Here is a 24220-nt window from a genome sequence, read left to right as displayed (position 1 = left end):
AGACTTAAAGAGGCGTCGCAAAAGCAAATGAGGCGGACTAGCAGCACTGCCAGGAACTTATGGTGTCATCCGGGACATTTTGCTGTAAATTGTCGTCTCTGCTGTTCGGATATTGAGCCGTTAGCTTGTCATGAGGATCATGAGTCATACAGCGACGGCATCTTCAGTCAGAGGCTTCTTCAAATTCATTGCAAGACTGACTGCTACTGCATCACCTTCCACCACAACTCTTTGAAGATGCTTGTATGGCATGAGTTACAACAGTGTTTAATTTCACTTTTTGGGATTAATACAGTATTCTTTTGAATTGAATTTGAACTGAATTAATGCACGCGTTTGCAAAGGGAAGCTAATCTTCTAAACTTGTAACATTTTTTGAGAACAGCTTTTTTATAATGCTCATTAATGCAAGACTTAAGGAACTGTAATACTTATGTAAACAGAACTTTAATGCAATTTACCTGATGTCATTATTTTATCTAATCAGTTTTATTATCATTATTATTATTATTTCAATCTCTGCTGCCTTAACCCAAGCCAAGTCATATTAGATTCCTAAAGTGCTTATTGTATCAAGCATGACGATCTCTTTATGAATTTATGGAAGGGTTTTGGAACGCCGTCAAACTAACTCTGTAATTTTTTTTTTTTATGTACTTCCCCCAAAATGCTAAGCAAAGCAGGAAGAGGACAAGGGGGAAAAAAGCCAGCTTTTGTTCTCTTCTCTGGCTCTCTGTGTGTCACAGCGCAGCACGAATAACAATCTCCAAATCCCTTCCTCCACTTCCACTTTTCACTGCTTTTATTCCTCCGTCTAGATTGGCAATTTCTCCCCCCTGGTCTCTGGAGGGAACTTTTCTGCTAGAGCAATTTCATCCATAGGTCCACCTTCAATCCAAAATGACCTCCCCCACCACACACACACACGCACACACCCGCTGCCCCTGCCTCCCTTGTTCTGCACTCTCCCAGTGCCCCTCAACTATTCACCTACACCTGCTCTAGGCATCAGCCCCTCATCAACGCCTGTGTGCCCCTCTGATTCGCAGGACAGCTCCTGTGGCGACGATTACCAAGGAGTCCTGCCGCGAACCGGAAAGCAGGCCCTGTGGGAATCAAAAGGCTATTCCCTCTCTCCTCAACCTCTCTGCACTCCTTGCTGCCACAGCGAGAGAGGAGAGAGCAGGCAACACTGCACAGAAGGCAAAAAAATAAAATAAATCTGTAAATACAAAAAAGACCAAATAGGAAGGCAGAGTGTGCTCATATTTCTAGGGATGCGTGCTGTTTTGTCAGCTCAAGTCTATATGCGTGTGTTTGTGCGAGAGCATATGCGCATAGGTGGAGGGAAGCTGGAGCCGTTTGGAATTAGCCCTACTATGTAGAGTTCATTCAACTTGGAGCATTCTGAGTAAAAAGAGAGGCTTATTTAAATGATAATGAGGGACAATCCATTGGATTTAGTGCTGGTGAAGGAGGGGAAAAAAATAAAATAGAGGAGGGAAAAAGGGGGGGGGATCCATTAAAACGCCAGCGGTTCATAAGCCATAGGGTCGGCATACAGCTAAACACTCTCTCTTTAAAAGCCATTATACATGGCTCTCAATGGATTTCTGCAGCGCTTAGGACTTCAAAAGGATTTAGAACCCGCCCAGGAGAGGGGGGGAGGAGGGGGGATGGTGGCAGACGAAGAGTGTGTGTATGCGTGGTGGTTACGACGGCTAATGGCGAGAGGGATGGGGCGGATGCTGGCAACATTTAAGGGTTAACTAAACAGCGTTGGAGAACAAAAGTGTTGCTAAATCCAGCCCCTAATCCGCTCCCTATTTTCATGCCCCCCCCCTCACCCCCACCCACCCACCCTCTTCTCCTCCACTCTCTTGACAATAAAGAAAGAAAGAAAAACATGGCAATGGGAGGGGAGTGTCCAGTCCGTCTTCTTTTAAACCAGAGGGTGATTTTTGCCACTGCCGGGGGAAAGCCAATCAGAACAAATCAATGTGTGGATGTGCCATGAGTTTGTCCGGCCGAACGGAAACAAAACTGAAGTTGTTGTCTTTGGACCTGAAGAGGAACGATCTAGAGTCAGAACGCAGCTTCATTGTTACAGCTAGCAAGGGGAGATCAGGTCTGAAATCTGGGTGTAGCGATGGAATCAGACCTGAACCTTCAGAAACACATAAAGACAGTTACAAAGTCGGCCTTCTATCTCCTGAAGAATGTTTCCAGGTATAAAGGACATAGAGAAATTCATCCATCCATTTATCTTCAGTTGCTCAGAGAATAGACTTAAATACTTTTGTTAGTTTATAAATCACTGAACAGCTTAGCAAAATAATACTTTAAAGATCTGCTGCTGCTGTATCAACTTTCCATTCCACTAATGTCCAAACATGGAGAAGCAGCATTCAGATTATGTGGTCCTTTAATTTGAAACAAACTTCCAGAAAACTGCAAAACAGTTGAAACGCTGAGTTCCTTTAAATCAAGGCTAAAATACCAACCTGCTTAGAGTTTCCTTTGATTAGCAGTAAATCAAACACTGATCAACATAATTGATATGTATTTGCTTGATGACTGGTGACAAAATGTGATGTTTATTGCTTGTTTCTTGCATTATGTTGTTATGATGTAAAGCACTTTGAATTGCCTTGTTGCTGTAAATGTGCTATACAAATAAACTCGACTCGACTTCTAGAACCACGACGGGGGGACTGCACGTCTGCCCTCAGCGGTAGAACGATGAGGTTGTGTGTGTATGTGGGTAGGCGTACGTGAAGGAACCACCCTGTTCTCTGCGTGACACACATGTGGAGGAAGCCACCTCACATTTCCCTAATCCTTCTGCGGCTCAGTGGCGAAGCCCCGCTGCACTGCGGGCACAATTACCTAGTCAAAATAAGCAGATAAAGACCCCCACCATGGCAATGAACAAACATCCCCCTGCATTTTTTTTTAAACTTCACTTCCCACCCCCTCTTCTACCAAATTGACGCATGACTGTTTTGTTTTTTTTTTTACAGGCGAATGGGCGGACGTGCCATTTGTCTCTCTTTCCTTTGGCGGCAAGACAAGAGAAATCCGTTTTACCCGTCGCCGACGAGGCATCATTAGTCGAGAGCTCTTAATGCCGGGGAGCCACTTTGATGTGGTGGAGCACGTTTTACGAAAATTAGCAGCACTTTCAACGCACTCGTCGAGATTTCACGCATCTGTAAAAAGATACTCAAAAAAATAGCTATATTTATATGTATATATATTTATAAGCGATGGGGACAATGTGGCAGTGAGGAATGTTGCCAGGCCTTAACTAGAGTACAGACAGGAAGAAGGCAGAGAAGCAGGACAGAGGGAGGAGAAATGTTAATGACAGGCAAAGAGGGAGAGAGAGAGAGGGATGGATGGATGGATGGATGGATGGATGGATGGATGGATGGATGGATGGATGGATGGATGGATGGATGGATGGATGGATGGATGGATATGCCATGGCTACAACGCTGGCCGCCGTTTATTTGGCAACAGATTAGAGAGACATGCCACATCTAACACCGTCGGCGATTACAGCATGCAATTTTCAACACTGAATCCCCCAAACTCCTCCCCTCTGCCTCCCCCCCCCCCCACCCTGTCCAACCCACAACCATCACCACAACAACTGCCGCTCCCGTCACCCCCACCTCCTTTCCATTCGCTCCCCCTCCCTCTCGGTGCTTGTCGTATATCCCTGTCAGAGCTGTCAACAAGCGCCGGTCTTTTATCTGACAAGCCCGCCTCTTCCTCCTGACTTTTTCATTAAGAGACACCCTTTTATACAAATTTGAGAGAAATAGCATAAGGGGAGGGAGTGGAGGGAAGAGGGTGAGGGGTATTGTGCCGAATGAGCTGAGTAGCACAGTAAAGAAAAGAAAAAGAATGAAAATTTGAGAAAATTAGTCTGGTTGATTTAAAAAACAATCTTTTTAAGGCACTTCTTTGTATCCCAGCTAAAATGCTGACTAGCTTAAAACAATGCACCTAATGAGTTTGTATTTTCTTTGTTGTTGTTTCCATCATTTCTCTCCTCTCCAGGAAAAAAAAATAATCTCCATGTTTTTCCCGCCCTTCTCTGCAGGCTTTCTTCGGCTAAATGAACAATCAGGTTTCGTTAGGTTTGGGAGGCTCCTGCTTGACAGGCATTAGTTAAGAATCATATTTCTACATTCTTTAAAATGAGACGCTTGGGATTTTGCATAAATTCTCATTACTTTCCCTGTTTCTAAATTGCATTATTTTATTCCTTACACCGCGGCGATGCCTGGCTTCTGCTCTGATTTGCCACCTACTCCTCCGACTAAATGGGCTTGTATATATATGTCGGTGAGGCGATAATTGGAGCGTTTCTTTAACTCGTTCCATTCTGGGGTTGGCGGGGGTCAGCTCACACCAGGCTGATTTATGTTAAGTCATCTCTACGTTTAACCATGAGGCCAACTTGCTGTTGCTGTGTAACCACCTTAATCATTTCCTGTATGTTGGTTTCCTTATTAATGCACAGGAGCTTTACGAGGCGACAGCACCACACCACCTGTCCTCTGATTTCAGCCTCAGTGCACATTCAGTGCTGTCATCCTCTGTCCAAATTCTCATTTTACAGGTTTCTGGGTTTAGTCTGTGGGAGTGAAAACTGCAGCTCTCAGTGGGAGGTCTGGGGAAAAAGGGAAGGTTCTTGTTCAGGGGACTCACCTCGCTGAGCTGCTCCTTGGAGTTGCTCCTGTGCGGCCGACTAAATTCTTGGAAAGTCTCGTCCTCTCTGAGTTTGACAGGACGCGGCGCCAAAGGTTTGATCTGCCAAAGACATGCAAGGAAAGAAGTTTGAAAAAACTGTATTGATAATCACACATAAACAAACATGCACACAAGTGGAATATACCATTTACATGGCCTTCCAAAAAAACCCAAACATCCACCTTTGTTAAATCATTTCAAATGTCATTTTAATGCCACAAACTTTAGTGAATGGTTGGGCGATATGGATTTTTACCGCAATATTTTGTGGTACTATTGCGACAATGATAAAAGTGACAAGAAGAACTACTTAATACCTATTTTTAGGTAATTCTATTGCTGTGACTGCATGATGCAGGAATCATACTGTCACAAACACAAGTACAGCACTTGAGAAACATTCCCATTTGCTTTAAACTTTTCTTCCACTTTCTCTCTGACCTGTCTGTTGTGTTCCTTGGTCTTCGCAATGCTGTTTCTGCTTTCATGTTCACTAATAAACCTACTTCTAAGTGTGTTTTTTAACTTATTGGCTGTAAAAATGAAAACTTCAATTTTTTTTCTATGTAAAAGGAGTACAAAAAATAAAAATAAAGAACAAAGAAAAATTTAACTTCTGCGTTACCAGCTCAACACCTGACTGAAACGCAGCGACCATTACAGATCCACAGACTAAAGGAACCAAGACTTCCACCTGCTGATATTTAATCACTAGTTCACTATTATTAACTATCAACAATTAAATAGTTGAATAGCACTGTGATGGACTAGTGGCCTGTCCAGGGTGTAACCTGCTTTTCGCCATATGAGTGCAATCCTGCAAGGATAAATGGTTGTAGACGATGGATGGGTGGAAATAATTGCACACCATTGTAAGGGTTACTCAACCAGTCATTAGCACATTGAAGTAACAAAAACAATAGGGTTTGTTTTTCTTTGAATTTGGAGCTTTTACGACCTACAGTACATCTTGGTGTAAATTACTCCAAGACGTAATTTATACCGGAGAGTTTGATGTCCAAAATTTAGGTAGATCAAACTCAGGCTGGCATTCCTAAAGCTCTCTCTTTTATTTTATTCTCACCCACTATTTATAGCAACAACAACTGAGCATATCTGTGCAGCATAAGTACAATAGACACATGAGTTGTTTAAAAAAAAAAAAAAAAAAGAAATCTGAAAAATATCTACCAGCCACCACCAGACAGAAAGGTTTGTTCATCCTAGTTTGAAAATAGCTCACCATAAGTAAACAGTACACTCCAGTTTCTCCAAAGATACTCAGTTGGATTAGGTTTACACTTTGGAACATTCTAGCATGTAAATATCATGTAAATATGATTTGATCTATACCTTTTAATTGTAGCTCTGGTTTCATGTTTAGGGTTTGTTATCGTTCATCCGTCTCAATTCTTTCACAGCTTTAAAAGAAGGCTGCACAGGTCATTACACATTTTGATCTGTAATGACGGCACTTTGCAAAATGTAATGTTCCAATTGCTGATTTTTGTGCTTTCATGATGCAACGCACTTTGAACTGCCTTGATGCTGTGATGTGCTTTACATCTAAATCTGATTAATTGATTTATACGTATATATAATTGTGTGCATCTGTTTTTGTTAAACATAACCTAACAAGTGAGCGCACGTTCTCTGACCCGCATCAGTGTTACCCTTATAATAAACGCTTTGCTTTCTTGCAGCCTGTCAAGCCACACAGTTGGCGTGTCTCCAAATTCCCAGCCAGATGGGAGGTTGGCGAACTCGGTGAGGGGGACCCGTGGAGTAGCCAATGAAAATGCCTCTCTCTGCTTCTCCATCTTGGCTTACAACAGTGATGACTGTGGGGTGTAATCCATTTGACTAGCAGTGAGCGTGTAGTAGCTCCCCCGGTGGCAAGTGTGGTGTCTGGCCCCGGTCTCCTGATCTCCACTGTAATTTAAGCAGATCACTGCTACAATTAACCTTTCCTGGTAAATATCAATTATGGCCCCCGGCTGGGCTAGAATTAAAAGGGTCATCAGCTCATCTGACAGGTCCTGTACGCTACCACCTGGCTGGGAAAGAGGGGGAAGACAGGGCAGCCGAGAGAGAAAGTGTTTGCCTACCCTTGTGCCCACCAGCTTACATGCCAAGCAGACAATTCACTTTTAATTACCCTGCTGCTGCCAATGCCTGCATGCTGATTGGCCAAGGGGCATCGGCAGTCCGCTGAGGTCAATAGTGATAGTGTAGGGGCTAAATAGGGGGAGATGAAGGAAGGGGGGGCTCCTACTGAGCAATCAGGAAGTAGTGATGGAAGGAAGATAAACCTGGCAGGTGGGCTTAATCAGGTTTGACTTCCACATCTAACCGCGTCTCCCTCAGCCTCTCTCAGTTTCTCTAGACTTGCTGTCAGCCTAATCACTTCTTGAATCTCAAAATAGAAGGTGGCCCTTTTGATTTCCTCCTCTCAAAGGGAGCACAAAGAGAGCAATCCTTCTTGGCAGGCAGGCAGGGAGGCAAGCAGGCACATCAGCAGAGACAGAGCTTCGAGGTACAGTCGGTGTCACGTCGGTGTCAAGTGTTGCTGTTGATTAGTTTGTTTACCCACCATCGGTATTGCTGACAAATTCCTGAAGGCACCCAAAGTGTTTTCATCTTCTCCAGGGCCCTGGGGGTACATTACCACGTCCGCAATCAATTTGGCAATTGATCAGAGTAAAGCTTCTAATTAGGCATCTAGGTTAATGATGCGGTGTGCAAAGACCATTCCCCAAGCTGCAGTTCAATGGAACAGAATGGCAATTGATCTGGGAAGGAATTCGCAAACTCTGACAAAAGACTGGCAATCCTGACTGCCTGTGATTATGTAGGGACTAACTTCCTGTCTGGGGAGGTGCTTAATTGGCCTGGGTTCTTCTTTCTTCCTTTTAGTGTGGGTCTAACAATACAGTTACTCATCAGAGGAGACATCTATGATGTAAAATAGGCCTTTAATTTGGAGCTGATCGCAATGAAGCAAATTCTAACATCAGCATTGTTAGCGGCTAAGGCTTAGCCAAGCATGGAACTCCCCGAGGGCTTACAAATGGTTTGGATTTTGTCTGCATTTTTTTTTTCTAGTGCCAAGCCAAAATATTCTTACACAAATTATTTAAAAGAAGTGGGGGCTTATTAAGTGCTTTTATAAACTGAATATTGCCAGCCAGACAGCAAGTCTTTATTATATGATTCAGTCAACAAAGCAACTCATTTCTCACTTCAAATTTTAGTGGAAAACTTTAGATTCATTGATAGCTCACAGTTCATCACGTGACTAATTCACTCAATGGGATAGGACAATATAGATCTTGCTCCACACTACTATTTAATAAAATGAAGGGCTGTTTGTGTTTGAGAGAGGTGTGATCATTCCCTATTTAAAAAAAGTAAATAGTAGAACATCAAAATACAAATTTAATTCATTCAAATGAGATTTTTATGTCTTGAAAACCATAAGTTACATTTATTTCTATTCATTCCTCCTAGCAGCAGCAATAATATTGAATGGCAAAATGCAACCAAAAGAATTCAATAATAATAATAATAATAATAATGAACTTGTTTCTGTTTGAAACAAACCCAGTTGCCACAATTGAGGCAATTATTCAGTTTTTTTGACTTATCCTGCGGAATTTTGCACTTTTTCCCATTAGCCAACACAATTGCTAAAGATTTTGGCAGCACAACCACCTTTAAAAGTGCTGGCGAAACTTGTATCAATGTCTAAAGGTTTGCAAGTAAAAATAAGAAAATTAATATGAGTTTTTTTTCTGACCTATGGTTGAAATGCACCACAACATTGTTTTTGTGCTAAATTACTCGCCAGCAGACAACAGATTTGTTTCGTCAGCGCTGAGGAAAAGAAGTTTAAACTTCTCCCAAATTGAAAAATCACAAAGGGCTGTGCAGTACGATTGCTTGAATACCAGCCAAGGTCATCTTCTACATTTATGTACAGAGTAAAATACATGTTTGGGGCATTCAGAGGTTTCACTGTAACTCTGGAACCAGTGGAAAGGCTTTGGCTAGGCTTCATTCACTAATGAGCTGCTTAAGAAATTCGCAGTTAGGGATTCGTTTTTTTATTTTTATTTAACGTTCCTTTTAAACAGAGATATTCTTAAGAAGTAGTCAGGCAAGGTTAATCAGGTTAAAGCAATGAATGTGAGTAATTGTGTTTGTGTTGAGGAGAGTTGAACATGACGGGTACAACTTAAGTCTATAGATGTTAAAGAGAAGGGAGAGAAAAAATCACAGCTAAGTAAAGGCTTGGGTTTTACATGAATAATGTACTAGAAATTAGCTCCATTAGTCTCGGTATTGAACATGTCTGCAGTCTGTCTCTGGAGGCTGCTGCTTTGTGCTCTTTAATTATCTTCAAAGGACCCTCCAGCATCTTAATTTCCCCCTAGTTGAGTAATGCTGGCTGAGGTCTGTACATTTATAATTCTCTAACTCTGGGTTAAGTTACAGAGACCCCCTGTGAAGTACGGCCTACACCGGGCAGAGACGGCTCACATCAGAACGCGCTCGGCTTGGCTGGCCCTCCCTTCTCTTCCTTCGCTGCCCTTGCGGTGTCAATCAATCCGCAGCTTGTCAGCAGGGACCTGGCTGAAGGCTACAGGGTGAAGCTTTGTTGTCCTGCTCCTTTGATCCTCCCTCCTCCTTCACTTTGCGGGGGGCGCAGGGAGTGAGGGGGCATCAGAAGGCCTGTGTGGTCTCCCCTCGTCCTCCTCCTTGGATCAGAGAGCCTGTTAGTTCTGACCTCACTCCTCTCCCTTTCTTCTCTCACTCTGCCTCAACTCTCCTTGGCTGCCATCACCTGTCATTAGCACTGAGGGGAAGCTGCGCCTCCTTCTTGTCCCGGTGTCAATCCTCATTACTTTAGGATCTAGGACCTCGCCCTCCCACCTGCTCCTTCCTTTCAAGCTCCCTCGATGCTCTTCTTCTTTTTCAAGCTACGACGCTGCTCTTAGAGCTTTGCCGGCGCAGGACAAGGAGGGGGAAGAGAAGGGGGAAAAAAGGGATTCAGGAAGAAGCTGAAGATGACGGATACAGATCATTTCTCTAATTTGTTCTGAAAAGTGTCCTGCGCAAAGGACCCTCACCTCTATTAACCCGGCGACAAGCTGCTGCTGCTGCTCAGGGAGGCGTCAGCAGTGTGCGTGCAGGCGTGTGTGTGTGTGTGTGTGAGGGCGGCCCAGGCGGAGACCTCGGTGCTTAGTGCCGGGCTGCGGCACCAGCTCAATCTATTGGCTCATTATCCCCCACGCCCAAGCTGGGGCGCAGACAAGTGCACTTTAGGGCCACAGGCCAAATTGATTCATCTGCCTTCATTTTGTTCAGGCGCACAAGAGGCAGCTGCTTGGAGAAAGAGGGGGTGAGGGGGACGGAGCTGTAGACGAACAGAGTCGGAGAGCTGGGCTTTTCGAAGAACGGATGCGTCTGGAGAGTTCCGTGTTTGTGGGTGTGTTCCTCACCTGCGTGTCACAGCGTATGTTTCTTTTCTCTACGAATTAAGGGCACAAACAGCAGCTCCCATTTAATCAAATTCAAAACGTACGCCTCCCCAATGCCGCGGATGGAAATTAGCCCAAGGACAGGCCGGTGGATTTAGAGCAGGGAGAGCAAATGGATTTTTACTTTTATTTTGATGGGTCCCTGTGTATCCATTAAGTCTTTTAATCATACATTATTCATCGGGCTCGCCTTATAATAAATTACCACTGAGAAAGAGATGCATGTTTGGAAATAAGGTCTGAAATGTCCACCTATGCGCCTCCCCAGCTCTACTGTGAACTAGGCATTTGCAAGTTATTCGTGTTTAGATGTAAAAAGTAAATCAATCAAGTTTATTGGTGTAGCACATTTCAGCAACAAGGCAGTTCAAAGTGCTTTACATCATAGAAACATAAGAATGAGAAGTCATAAAAACATCATACAGTCAACAACTGGGAAACCAGTGACAAATATCCATTTTGACAAGTTCCATCATCAAGACCAACAGCACACATCAAATATGTTGGTCCATATTTCATATGTTGTGATTCAAAAGCAGCTCTAAACAGATTATGTCTAAGTTTTTAAAGAATCTGGATTTAAAAAAACCCCATTTGGATAATATTATCCAGGTTTTTTATTGACTCAATTGGTAATCAATAAAGTCATAAAACTTTTATTTAGGCCTGTCGAAGAAACACATTTTGCTGGGCAATAAGTTGTTCCAGAAGTTATTATGATAAACGATAATATCGCTGTTTCAAGACCATTCAAGTTATGTAATGGAAACTATCATAATGCAAGTTCACCCTTTCACATATAAATACATTTTAATTTGTAATTAACATTTAAAAACTGGAATTGGGAAACATTTTAGATATCCACCATGAACAAAAACTTGAAACCACAATTAACATGGATACTGAAGTTTCTGTAAACCACATTGTCCTTCCAAAAAGAGCAAAATGGATGACTTCTGTTATCCATTTTTTCATTGAGAGACAAGAAAAGCGACATTTTTTAGCTCATTTTAATTTATTGCCCCATTAATCGATTTATTGCTTATTGCAACAGGCTTGTTTTCATTGCAATTTATCCTACTATGAGAGTCCCATCCCCATCCCTGCTCTGAACCGCATCGCATTTGCGAAATGAGCTTGTGAAAAATCACAGCAAGATGGTATTCTACTCCGAGTAATGACAACAGAAGCTGGAGTCAGCAGATTAGAGGCAACAATATGTACAAAAAAGGTCTGGTGTAAACAAATCAGAGGGTATGACCTACAAGCCATTTGGCATTTGTCCTCCCCTCCACACTGCTGTACAGAACGCTGTGGCGTGTAAAGCTGACAGGGCAGCTAGCGCAGCTGCCCAGCGGCGCAACAAAGAAGTCAACCTGAAAGCGAGGGTCTGATTCGCAGCCAACGGAGACCCCAGGAGAGCCCAGAGTGTCCCACAGGGCCCCATCCAGAACAGATGAGCAGGGGAGGAGGAGCCATCCCCGCAGGCATCAGGTCTCTGCAATCACTCTCACCATATGCCTCCTAGGGGAAAAAGGGAACAAGGGGGGAAGGGGAGGTGCACCTGCTTCCAAATACAAAACCATCCCTCAGCACTTGTCCTGGGGGTTCACTGACAAATGCAACTATCACACCCACACACCCGCACACACACACCCACGCACGCCAGCACACCTCACCTGTCAGCCTGAACCACAGGAACAATATCTGCCCTGCGCTGATAAGCACAAGACCGCAGAGCAGAGCCCTCCCTCGCCCCTCACCCCCAAACCTTGTTCAGTCGAACATCAGGGAAGACGCACGCTCACGCCTACATGCAGCCATTAAGCTAGTGGTGTCAAAATGCTAATAACTTATTATTGTTATCTCTCTACACTCTTCGTTCTTATCCAGGAATATAAGTTGTATGTTTGTGCGTGACATCAGCATTGTAGGTAGTTTAGAAAATATTTACCTCACTAATAAAATCTAACTGGGTTAATTCAAGAATTTATACTTTTATTATATATATATTTTTTTGTCTATTGCTTCAAGCAATTCCAGTTGTACTTTGATTTGCACGCAATTAAAGAACAAAACAAAACAAAAACAAAAAATCTAAGTATGCTTTGATAATGAGAATCATTTGCATGTTTGGTGTGCATGTAGCTTTCATTCATGTAACTAGTTGTGTAGATTTGTAACTAGGTGCGTTTACAAATGAATGTAATATGAAGAAAATTGCTAATATTTTCAATTACAAACCAGTTGCTTTAGAAAATAGGTGTTAACTTAAAATAAAGAAATCGAAAATTCAATTCATTTATTTATTTGTGCTGCACGTTCTTTTGTCATGGAAAACAAAACTTTTTTTTTTTTTTACACATTTTATGATCGGTATTGTAAAATTGATCTAATTCAATGTCTGCGATTCTTAACAAAACAGATGTTACCAGAATTACCAGAAAAAAATGAAAACATTTAGTCCAACAGCAATAGCACAGAAATGTACATTGTTTCCTGAAAAAAAATATAGGGCCTAAAAATATTGTTTTATTTTTTCTTAACATACCAGCTTAGTATTCTTCACCTTTGCTGGAATTTAATTTTGCGATTTTCATATTGCTCCACCATTACTTGTGCTTCTATAGTAGTTCTGTCACTACTTTCACTGTAGTGTAGGCACGCTGCATCTCTCATCTCATTTCTGTAACAGGCTGCAACACTTAAACAGACAGAGATAAGGCAGACGTAAACACTCTTATCAGCTGATAGCAGTCGGCTGGTAGGACAGCTCAGTGAGTCAGACAGATGTTGAAACCACTATATGTGAGTACGAACACAGATTTACACAACAACTCAAAAACTGTCATAACATCAAAGAAACCATTACGGCTTGCACCTTAACATCTATGATAATTGAGTTAAAAAAAAAAACAAATAAAAAACATCAATTATTATTATTATTATTATTATTATTATTATTATTATTATTATAAATGGTATCCAGTCAGAATGTTATGACTGATTTCCAATCTGTGGTTTTAGGGTTTTGATGCTCTGATACAGATGTTAGCCGGTAGTGATTTACCTTTGAGAGATTTTTTAGCCTCCTTGTGGTGAGTGATTCATAGTGGATGATGCAGAGATGGAAAGACGTTACATTGATATCAGTCAATGTGAAACATCGGTTTAGTAGTATTTTAAAAGAAAGACAAATTGATTAAAGAGTTGACATTTTAAACTGATCTGAACATCTTAAGTTGTTCAAGTAAACTTAAGCAGTTAGCTAGTTCAGGGTTAGGGCTTTTATCATTGGTAAACAGTAGTCTCTGTTGGTACTCTCTCACTTTAACTCTGATTTCCAAAAGCTGGCCAACATTTTGAATCCCAACAGGTTACAGGAAAGAAACTTACACTTTTGCTGGACGTAAAACTCCCTGTTATCTCCTGAAAGTCTTGCTCTTTCTCATTTTCTTGCAGCCTCAGTGAACTGAACGCACACAATTCATAGAAAATACATGCCATAGAAAATACAGTTTCCCTTCTAATTTCTTATGACTCCATTGTATGCATCTGATACTGAAAGTAGATAACTTTTGAGTGTTTTCCTGTCAGTAAGAAAATGTTCAAGTTGAAAACGGACAAATTCTGGTCGCTAGATTTTTTTTTCTTAACATCGGTCATTATTGTTATTATTAAACTGCTTTGCAAAGAAGATTTAGCATCCGTGGTCTAAAAAATATTTTTAAATGTTTTATTTAAATGTCTTAAAACTTGTCTTAAAACTTCTATTTTTTTACCTGAAGTTGTTCTTTAATAATTTCCATCAGTGTTGAACGTGGCACCAAGCCGACCACTCTACTCAACTGATCTGCCGCCACTAATTATTTTTTAACACTTGAAAATGATCTTATTAGCAATCAAAAAAATTACAATTCTCAACGTGTAACATTCACACTCTCTCCTCCGTCTGCACTCGATAACTTTGTCACCCTCACACGTACTTTAAGAAATGTTTAATTTCCTCTAATGTAATCTGAAATAATTATCAGCCGAAGCCGACATAAGTGCTGCAAAAAGGCTCCTTTTAACAAGTCCGCCAAACTCTAGCACACATACACACCCCGCAAACACACACAGGTTCGCCCCAGCTGTCGTTCAGCCTGCCATAATTTAAACACTGAAGATAGGACTGTGGGCTGAAGGAAATGAGCAACTGATTAAAAACTGTGGTAGATGAACAGACTAACCTTAGACTATTTTTTTTTCACTTAGGTAAGGCAGATACTTTAATTAGCCTTCTGATTAGGGCAGAGGTTTATAAGCCTGGTCTTCAAGGCAAATTGCCCTGCATGTTTTAGAAAGCTGCTTGCTTTAAACATCTTCAGATGAAGTTTGATCAATGTTTATAGAAAACTGACCGTTTTTTTTTGTTTTTACAAGCTGAAAAATGTGCTTTGAAGCAGATGCTAGCTTTTAGCAATGCTAGCGCCACGTGATTAGCAGTAGCAGTATTTTCAGTGTTTACAAGTCTTTATGTGACCACTCTTGTCAACGCAAAAGTGCAGCCCAAGAACTGCTACATGTTTTACTTAAAAATAAGAACATAAAAAACAGACATAAGGTGTCCGCTCTGAACTACTACATGGAAGAATGACTCTTCTCTGTTTCTTTATGAGAAAAAAAAGTTTCAGCAACTCAGACTCAATCCCAAAACTAAATGAGGTTTTTAATCAACACAGATGTGCCACATTTGGCGACAGAATTTCAATCTCAATCAGAATTTCAATCAAAGATTTCCATTCCTCACCAAGACATTGTTCATTTCAGTTCCTTAAAGTTTCTATTGTAGCAACAATTGTTTTTAATTTGGATCTTTTTTTTTTATTTGCCAACAAATTACAGAACTGTGTAATTTCAGGACATATTTCACTGCACCAATTTTAAAAACAGTCACAGGTTATGAAGCATTTCATACCAATACAAACAAATGCGGATTAGTTTAATATTAAAATGTTGGTTTGTTAAAATATTGATGTTTTGCAGCTCAATATAAAATTAGACAACATTTTATTATTGATTTTCCCCTCACACTTTCCTTGTGTCTGAAGAATGTATAGCCAATACAAAACGCATTCTGCTGTAAGTCAAATGTATAACACATAAAGACATATGCAGGCAGTTTATAGATTGGCATGATGAGTCAAGAGTGACCATAAAAATGATTAATAGACTAGTAGATTTAATGCACTGAGCAATTTGAAAAACTATAATGTGAAGCCAATGTCCCACATACACGCTACAAAGCACCAATTTAGAGAATATACATCTAAGTAACATAAGTACAACTTATTATTAATGCTCTTTTCACAGACGGTCAAACACCATTTAAGGATAATGAAGAAAGGCCCCACAAACCAATGGAAATCAATAAACTTCCAGAACAACCCTGGTTAAATATGAACGTTTTTAACTGCTTCTAAAATAATCCATAGAATCTGTTAAAAAAAAGTTAGCCATTGAGAAAGTTGGCCTTTCAATCTGTGGCACAATGACAACGCTATGTGATGCCTTGTTGTTAATACAGTATGGGGTACGACATATTCTGAGACTAGTAGTGTGATTGGTCCAAAGTGACTGGTTCAAATTGATTGGTCCAAAGCGATTGATCCAAATCAATTGATCCAAAGCAGATTGGTCCAAAGAGACTGGTCCAAATTGATTGGTCCAAAGTGATTGGTCCAAAGTGATTGGTCAAAGTGATTTGTCAATATGAACATTTCAACATGAACTCATAATTCTATCAGGAGCCAGTGCAAATCATCTCTCCCCGTACAGGAAACCATACTGTATGGTATTATTCAAAAATGTCCTTTAAATGTGAGAAACACGGATGAGAAACAGAGTTGATATTTAAATAAAAACTCAAGGCCAATTCAAATATTAGACCGAGATGAAGAGCACTGCTGATTCTCAGGTGTAACTCAAGTCAAGTTTGCTTTCAAGACGAGAGAGTCAGTCTCTGACCTGGGTCAAACAGCAGACTAAGGAGGACAGACTATCCATCTTGCAAACTTAAAGCTGAATGTCATCGACATAAAACATGAAAGGAGATGACCAGCTGAGCCTTGTGGAACCAGACAGGTTAAGCAGCATTAGGAAACTGGTTTGTCCTAATAGTGAAAGTTCATGACAAAAAGCAGTCTAACACAAAGCCACATGTAGCCAAAAGCTTCTTACTTATTGAGTTGGATTTCAAGGTCAGTGGTATCAAAGTCAGCACTGAGATCAAGTGAAATGATCAAGAAAGGCATGAGAAAAAGAATGTTGCAAACCCCTAACAGAGGTGTTTTTGAAATCTCGACTGAATAAATTGCAAAGGCTCCATCCAGGACTGTAAACACGTATATGAGATGCTCTGCATGGGTGCGACAAACCATATGGGAAATGATTAAGCTAACATTTTCATAGCGGCAAAAGTATTAGCTTTGATTATAGCAAGCTAAGAAAATGTATGTACCAATAATGTGACAATAACAATAACAGAGTCACTTTGGTGGTTGGTATTTAGTGAGCTATAAATTGTTTTTTTTTTTCAATTTTAGAAACTACTAACTTTAACATTAACAAAACCAACTTCATGCAACCCCCCGAAACCCCCACCACCCCCAAAAAACAAACAAACAGTAAAGTGAATGACAAAAATACATTAATGTCAGATATTCCAAATACTGAGGGAGGAAAAAACACAGCACCCCTCTAATTTAAATTGTCACACTGTGTCAGAAGTCATCTACCAAAATTAGGAGATAAGCCATAAGTTCAGAGAGAACCGCGAGTTTAAAGGGAAAAAAAAAAAAGATGAAACGGAAGAAGTTTTAAGAGAGAATCAGAAAGAAGAAGGAGAGGAGGTTGAAGCGAGTCAGAAAGGTAGTTTGCAGGCAGAGAGTGAGAGCGAGAGACCAGGAGAAGCAGCCAGAGTGCTCCTGGCTTTTTAATAGAAGGCAGATGCAACACATGTAGAGAATCAGCCTCGGCTCGGCGGTGCGGCTTCCCTCTGATGTCTGAGAGCTCAGAGCGCACTTTCTGCCCTTGGAAAACTTCTGGGACGTTATCTCATGCCTGCACAGCACACACAGCTAGTAAATTCTGGAGGAAGTGTTATGTGTTAGATGAAGAAGAAGAGCTGAGGGCATGTGTGTGTATGTGTGTGTGTGTGTGTGTGTGTGTGTGTGTGTCGGACTCAAATGGATTTATTTGAATGCGTGTTCTTGCATGTGAGCTGAAATGTAAAAAAATACACAAGATGGACCATAAATCTTTGAGTGGTTGCATTTTGGCTTTTTTGGCTTCAGCACGTTCAAATTAAGATGGAATCAAAGACAGTGGGTCCAAAGTCTCCGCTGAATCAAATATCTCAGAAATACTTCAATACACACTAGCAGTGCATAACGTAAAGCACATAGTTGGGATTTTATGAAGAATTAAATGAATCCAAAGAAATCAGTTAAGTGTTTTTATTGACAACTACATTTGCAAAGCTTTTTTTTTTTTTTTTGCGGAAACACAGATGTGGGTTTTATAAAATCATAAAAACACCATCAGTTCTCATTTCTGATTTGCAAGGTTTGAAAAATCTCCAGAAGGTAAAACATCATAGGTTACTTCAAGACAGGGGATTACTTAGCACATTATTATCACTAACACGTTCCTCATCCAGCTGAGCTTGATGCAGGACTGAACACTGAAATCTCCTGTCATGCTCTAAAATAAAAAGACTATAAAACTATAACTTCCGAATGAGGGGTATTTAAAATTCCCATATGTTCATATTTGCCAAAAAACAATCCTACCCATTGAATTGATCCATTTTCTTCATGCTCCAACTGTAAACTTCAATATATTTTACTGGAATTTTCATGTTAAGGACCAATAGACAGCAGTGCATGTCAGTGGAGGGGAAGTGATGCATGACTTTATTTGTTTTACAACTAAAACTCTTAAAAATATGGAGTGTGTGTGTTTGTATACCGCAGTAATTTCTTTATATCATATGGAGTGTGTGGGGTGTGTATGTCTCTACATGATTCACACAGCTAAAGATGGACATTTTTGCTCATCTCTTTGTTAGCAGCACAAGCTAGTCAGAAAAGTGTTGGAAGAGCAATTTTTGAGTTTTGCCTCAAATTCCTGAAAAGATTTTGGGCTGAACTTTGACTGTACCACTGGAAAAGACGAATATGCTTGAATCTAAACTACTCCACTGTAGATCTGTCTGTGCGTTGAAGATTATTCTCCATGTCAACCGTTAAGCCTGACATGTTTTCTTTCGTGACTGCCCTGTATTTTGCTTCATCAATCGCATCAACACGTCAAGTCTGACTGCCCCAGCTGAAACAAAACAAAGATTCCCAAAGAATGATGGTGCCACTACCATGTTTGGGACACTTGGTTGCTGGTTATATGAGGGGTTTCCTTCTCCTTGCCTGACTAACAGTTGACCTATCAAGAGATTCTTGAGCTGTGAACTTATGCAGTACTTCCAATCACCCATTGGCTGATTCTCTGAATAAAGCTCCACTGCAGTGTTTCTTGGTTTTCATGAAGACGCAGTTGATAAATATTACTAATTGAACTGGATTTTAATTAGCAGTATTAAAGAAATGGGGACTAAGCCACACTTCTCAGATTTGTATTTATGAAGAAAAAAAATGTTTGAAAAGCATACATTTCCTTCCACCTAACAACTATGCACCACTTTGCATTGATCTACCACATTAAATACCCAAAAGACGCATAAAGTAAGTTATAAGTGGACAAAATGTGGAAAGTTCATTCAAAGCGGAACAGATGTCAAACTAAAATAAAAAATATTAAGGTTACTGAGGACAAGTGGAGTTCAAACAAGTTAAGGGTGAAATGAGTTTACTTGAAGTGAGAAGGAAGCTGTGGATTGAAGAACAGTTGACTAAGCCTGGGGTGGAAGGGCAGGGTTGAGTGTAAAATCAATGGAGAATGCATCCAGAAAGGGTTGCTACATCTCAGATCAGAGAGAAGCGAGAGAAGGATAGATTCAGCCTTCAGGTGAGCAGATAGGCGGGAGTAAGTGGAAGAAGAACAGAGACGATGCAGGAAGCTTCCTCCGTGTCATTTCTGTGAGTTTGCCGGTGACATCTGCCTCTTTGCTGTCAGCCGCTTCACTCCTGACAAGGACTAGCAGAGGCAAGTTGCTGAGGAAGTTTTAAAAAAGCAGACGGAGGAGGAACGTGGGAAGAGTGGAGCAGATAAGATGAGAGGATTCCAAAGCTTTGGATTGTTATGGAAATCAGGTTTTTGGAGAGAGAGAGAGAGAAAAAAAAAAGAAATGATGAAAGGCAGATGGAATCAGCCGTCGACATGACAGCATCCAGTCTGGAGAGAAAATATCTACTGCTTCTGCAATTACATGGCTGCATTTGCATCTATATGATCCCTCAAAATGCTGACATGTGCTGGGATTTGGGCCCTGCTGAATGTGTGTGTGTGTGTGTGTGTGTGTGTGTGTGTGTGTGTGTGTGTGTGTGTGTGTGTGTGTGTGTGTGTGTGTGTGTGTGTGTGTGTGTGTGTGTGTGTGTGTGAGCATGTTTGTGATGTTAGAGGATCTGACAGGCACTGCTTGTTGCATTGCATGCACACAGTTGCGGTGGTATCCTGTTAATAAGGCTAATAATTATTTAACATTTATTCATTCTACATTCACATCAGACTCTCTTGTGTCTCAAATGACCAAGAATAGAGAAAAATTTTGAAGAAAAAAACCCCCCAAAAAACAGCGCAGCTTTCTCGAGATTTCAAAAATCCTCCATCTTTCCTCAAAGGCCATTAAAGCTTAAACAGCAGGATGAAATCTAGTTAGAAGGTTTTTCATTTATTACGAAGCAGCAAAAAAATAAAATACAATAAAATAAAATAAATGCTAAGATAGACATTGGTGTGGCTTGCCTTATCAAATTCAAAATCATCCAAAGATCCAAAATGTTATAGGCTGAAATGTGATTACTTTTATAGTGGCACTTATTAATGAATTTGTGTAAGTATAATACTGTATTTCAGTCCCAGTCAAAGCTGGACAATAAATCAGTTATATATATATATATATATATATATATGCAGTATAACTGTATACTGCAATAGACATGTGATTAATACCAAAAGATGGAATATTTGCTGAACTTTGATGCAGAACCGCACAGCATTTTGGGAGATGTAGGCAGAGGAAAAACGTTAGCCGCTCAACCTCTGATGGTAAGTAACTCACTCACTCTTTGGTTACAACCTGTTGAGTAAAAATCGCAGCAGCAGATTAAGCCTTACACCATGCCTTACAACTGCTTAACCATGAAAAGAACGCAGTGGAGGGAAAATTGTGGAGAATACAGGAAATATCACGGCACCAGTTTGGTGATATTTTAGATTTTTGAAACAAAAAAACAAATCAATAATTATCGATAGACAATTATTGATATTGACTTATATCTTGGTAAGTTTTTAGCCCTAGTCCCAGTCAAAGTTTCTAAATGTAGGATGTAATCTGGGTTCTGCAGGAATAAAGCAGTTACAATAGTCCAAAATAAATAAAAGCAGAATTTCAGCTACATGAAATATGGACAATATACATGAGAGCATTATTTTTTTTAAAACTCGCCACCAAACATTGTTTCTTCAGAACATGACGTAGCAGAGTTACCCAAGGTGATGATGTAGTCAAAGATGACCCACATTCAGAAATAACATCCCTGTTACAATGTGACCCTGTGCTCGACATGACACCCTTTCCAATCCACAACTGATGACTCATACGTAGCGTTATATGCACAAACACACTTTAGCTTTGGTTGATTTAACAAATACAATGTTTAGTTTTTGAATCCATTTTGGAAAGTTATTGGTTTGTAGGAGGAGAAAATGTACTGTGCAATGCAGAGTTAGGAGCTGGAGACGGGGGGAGGTGGGTGAGTGCTGAATGAGAAAACAGGAGGATTTGGGGAGGGTAATTGTCTAGGGGAGCGGCCTGGGCAACCTTGGCAGGGTGAAAAGTCAGGGGCTTTGGCTTTCCAGGGCACAATACTGCCAGGGTAATTGTGCAGCCGTCGTGACCTTGCATTGCTTAAACTTGCCCTCCTCTCCTCATCTCTTTCTTTCTCCTCTCCCCTTTTCTTGTGGAAGCTGAAGAGGAGGTGGGACCTGCTCTTAGCTCTAATGATGTCAGTTCCCCAGAGGATCGCCTCCGTCTGCTGAATCCAAACAAGTAGCCTTCAAAGTCTTAGCCTGGACCTAGACAAACACACACATGCACTCAAACACACCCCGGTAAACACAAAATTACTAAGAGGTGTCTGTCTTGCTTTTCTGCTGTCATACAGCTTTGTGGTCCAGTCATAGAACTTTAATGGTATTTTGACACAGACTTCCTACTCAATGCATCGTTTTCTACAAAGGCTTAGGAATTCTTTCTTCTACTGTACAGATTATTTGTCTTGAGCACTTCCATTGGAGTTATTGTAGAGCTGTTTTAAATGGAGTTACAAATGCAACTTTAGCATAAACTTTAGCATAATTTTTTTTTACAGCGTTAATGATACTATTTCATGCATTTGGAGAAATAAAACAAAATACATTTGCATATCATTCCTTAAAGTGCAGAACTTGTTTGTTTTGCCACCTTGAAGACTAACTAAACACATCATATCAGACTCCCTGGAATTTGAACCAAATTACACCATAAAACCAAAGTCTGATCATGTATCAATGGGTATATTCATTATACTTTTCTAGTTTTGGAGAGGATTTGTGTCCCAGATATATGGCTTTTTTCAATTTTATAGGTACACCCTCACCGGTCACTTTATTGGGTTCATCTTGTAAGTCCTTGGTTGGACCATCCTTTGCCTTCAGGACTGCCTTAAGTCTTCATTGCATGAACTTCACAATGTCTGAGAAACTATTTGGTCTATATAGACCATACTATATAGTATGGCCTACTATATAGTATGGTCTATATACAGTATATCAATATGACACAGTTCATGCAGCTTTGTCTGCTATACTTCCATGATGCAAATGTCCTGTTGCTGAGATATGGTGACTGTGGAGGCTACTGGAGTAGAGCTCATTGTCACATCACAACAGTACTTTCAGCAACCTGAACTGTTACACAAAGCAGGACGGTTTCAGAGTTTCATGGTTTCATGTTATTTCTGGAAAATTCTGAACCTGCCATATGAATGTTGCAGCTGACGCTAATCAGAAAAGGCAACATTTTTGTTTGTCCCTTTCTGAAAAGCTTGTGTGAAACGCAGCGTCAGTTTCTTGATCTTAACTGAGAGGAGTTGTAGTCTTCTGCTGCTGTAGCCCATCTGTTCCAACGTGTGATGTCTTATGTGTTTACAAATATTGTTACATACTTTGGCACTGACTAGTGGTTATTTGAGCTATTGTTTCTTTTCAAACCAGCATGGCCATTCTCCTCTAATGTCAAGAAGACACTTTTGTCCACACAACTGTCAATCACAGGACATTTCCTCTATGTCTTGCCTCTGTCTACCCTAAAGATGGTTCACAACTTTGATGGACCTAATTAAATTAAAAGGCAATGCCACAAAATGGTTGCCATGTTCCCGATACGCAAACTGCATATCTGTCTTGTGTTTCAATGGTAAGCATTGCTTTTTTTTTAAACTGTCTGCTACTGTAAAACATGTAATGTGATCTTCAGCTAAGAACAGCTGGCATGGACTTCATTTGGCATACAACAAATTCTGTTGCAACTTAGAGACGCCATATATACACCTTAGATATGTGCCACTACAAAACAAAATATGCAGTTGCTACTCAAGTGTCATAGTGATGAGCCAATGATAACAGTACTTCATCTCTTCTAATACAAATGCTTGAAATGGTTCCAATGGAACAGTAGTCTGACCTATTTTTGTATTAATTCAGTAAAAAGCTACATGGCCGCTTGGGGTCACTTCTAGACTGTGCATGAAGCATTGGACTTTCCTCTTTGCATGGTTTGTTTCTTTAATGGTTTAAGAAACAAAAAAACAAGATGATCATTTCAGCTTGAAATGATCAATAAAATATGAACTGAGGGATGGATATATGATCACTCCAACTATATATATATATATATATATGGGGTTGAAGTGATCAAATATCCAATAGAGCTGGATATTTGTTTTTAAAGGCATCATAAAAAGCCATTTATGCCACTGTGATCCCTGTGCTTTAAGCCTGGTGTGGTTAGTGACAGTAAGTAGACAGTAACTCAATAATACTAACAGCAGTACGACAGAGGCTCAGAGTGAGGGCACATCCCACATGAAGGCTGAGGAAGAGGGGATTGTCCAAGCTTACAGAGGCCTATAATGACTAAGACCTGCAAGCAAAGGACTGTCTACCAGGACAGTTGTGCTATTGGCCAAATCTTTTAAAAAAGCATGAAGAGACTTGAACTAGTTCATCAGAAACAACTGACTCTCTCCCAAATTAGATGCTTTCAAATGTCCCAGTAGATTCTCAGGAGTGATCTGTGGGTACTGACCTGTGATGTTTGGAATGAGGTATGCTTTGTGAATTCATGCCAAGCCTGCTTTGTCTTCTGCAACACAGTTTAGGCATACTTGTTCTATCTCTTCATCACCTGCCATGGGTTTTTGGCAGCAGGGAAGTTTTGTATTATCTCCACTGCTCTTTCTATTGCATTACCATCATAATTACCCCCATGAATCAGATAAGCACTGTAATCAGTTTTATCTGCTTGACAGTCTTTTTTTTCTTCACACTCGCTTTTCTTGTTTAACATGTTGAACAAGAAAAGAAACTCCTACCACACATTGTGCCAAACAGTCTTAAGCTGCCAGTTACATCGACTAAGAGTTTTCGTG

General features: G+C 40.5%; 1 protein-coding gene across 6 annotated transcripts in view; it reads right to left on the bottom strand.

The window, feature by feature from the left end:
- fbrsl1 (fibrosin like 1) overlaps positions 1-24220 on the bottom strand; it is a 356926-nt gene that overhangs the window by 199583 nt on the left and 133123 nt on the right. For all 6 annotated transcript variants that reach the window (XM_023343195.1, XM_023343196.1, XM_023343200.1 and 3 more), the window contains exon 3: positions 4726-4827. In XM_023343195.1, the coding sequence (XP_023198963.1) occupies positions 4726-4827 (102 nt within the window). The remainder of the gene's footprint in view (positions 1-4725; positions 4828-24220) is intronic.

The sequence above is a fragment of the Xiphophorus maculatus genome, chromosome 12 (assembly GCF_002775205.1).
Source record: "Xiphophorus maculatus strain JP 163 A chromosome 12, X_maculatus-5.0-male, whole genome shotgun sequence".
Lineage (NCBI taxonomy): Eukaryota > Metazoa > Chordata > Actinopteri > Cyprinodontiformes > Poeciliidae > Xiphophorus > Xiphophorus maculatus.
This window is presented reverse-complemented; position numbering and strand designations above follow the sequence as displayed.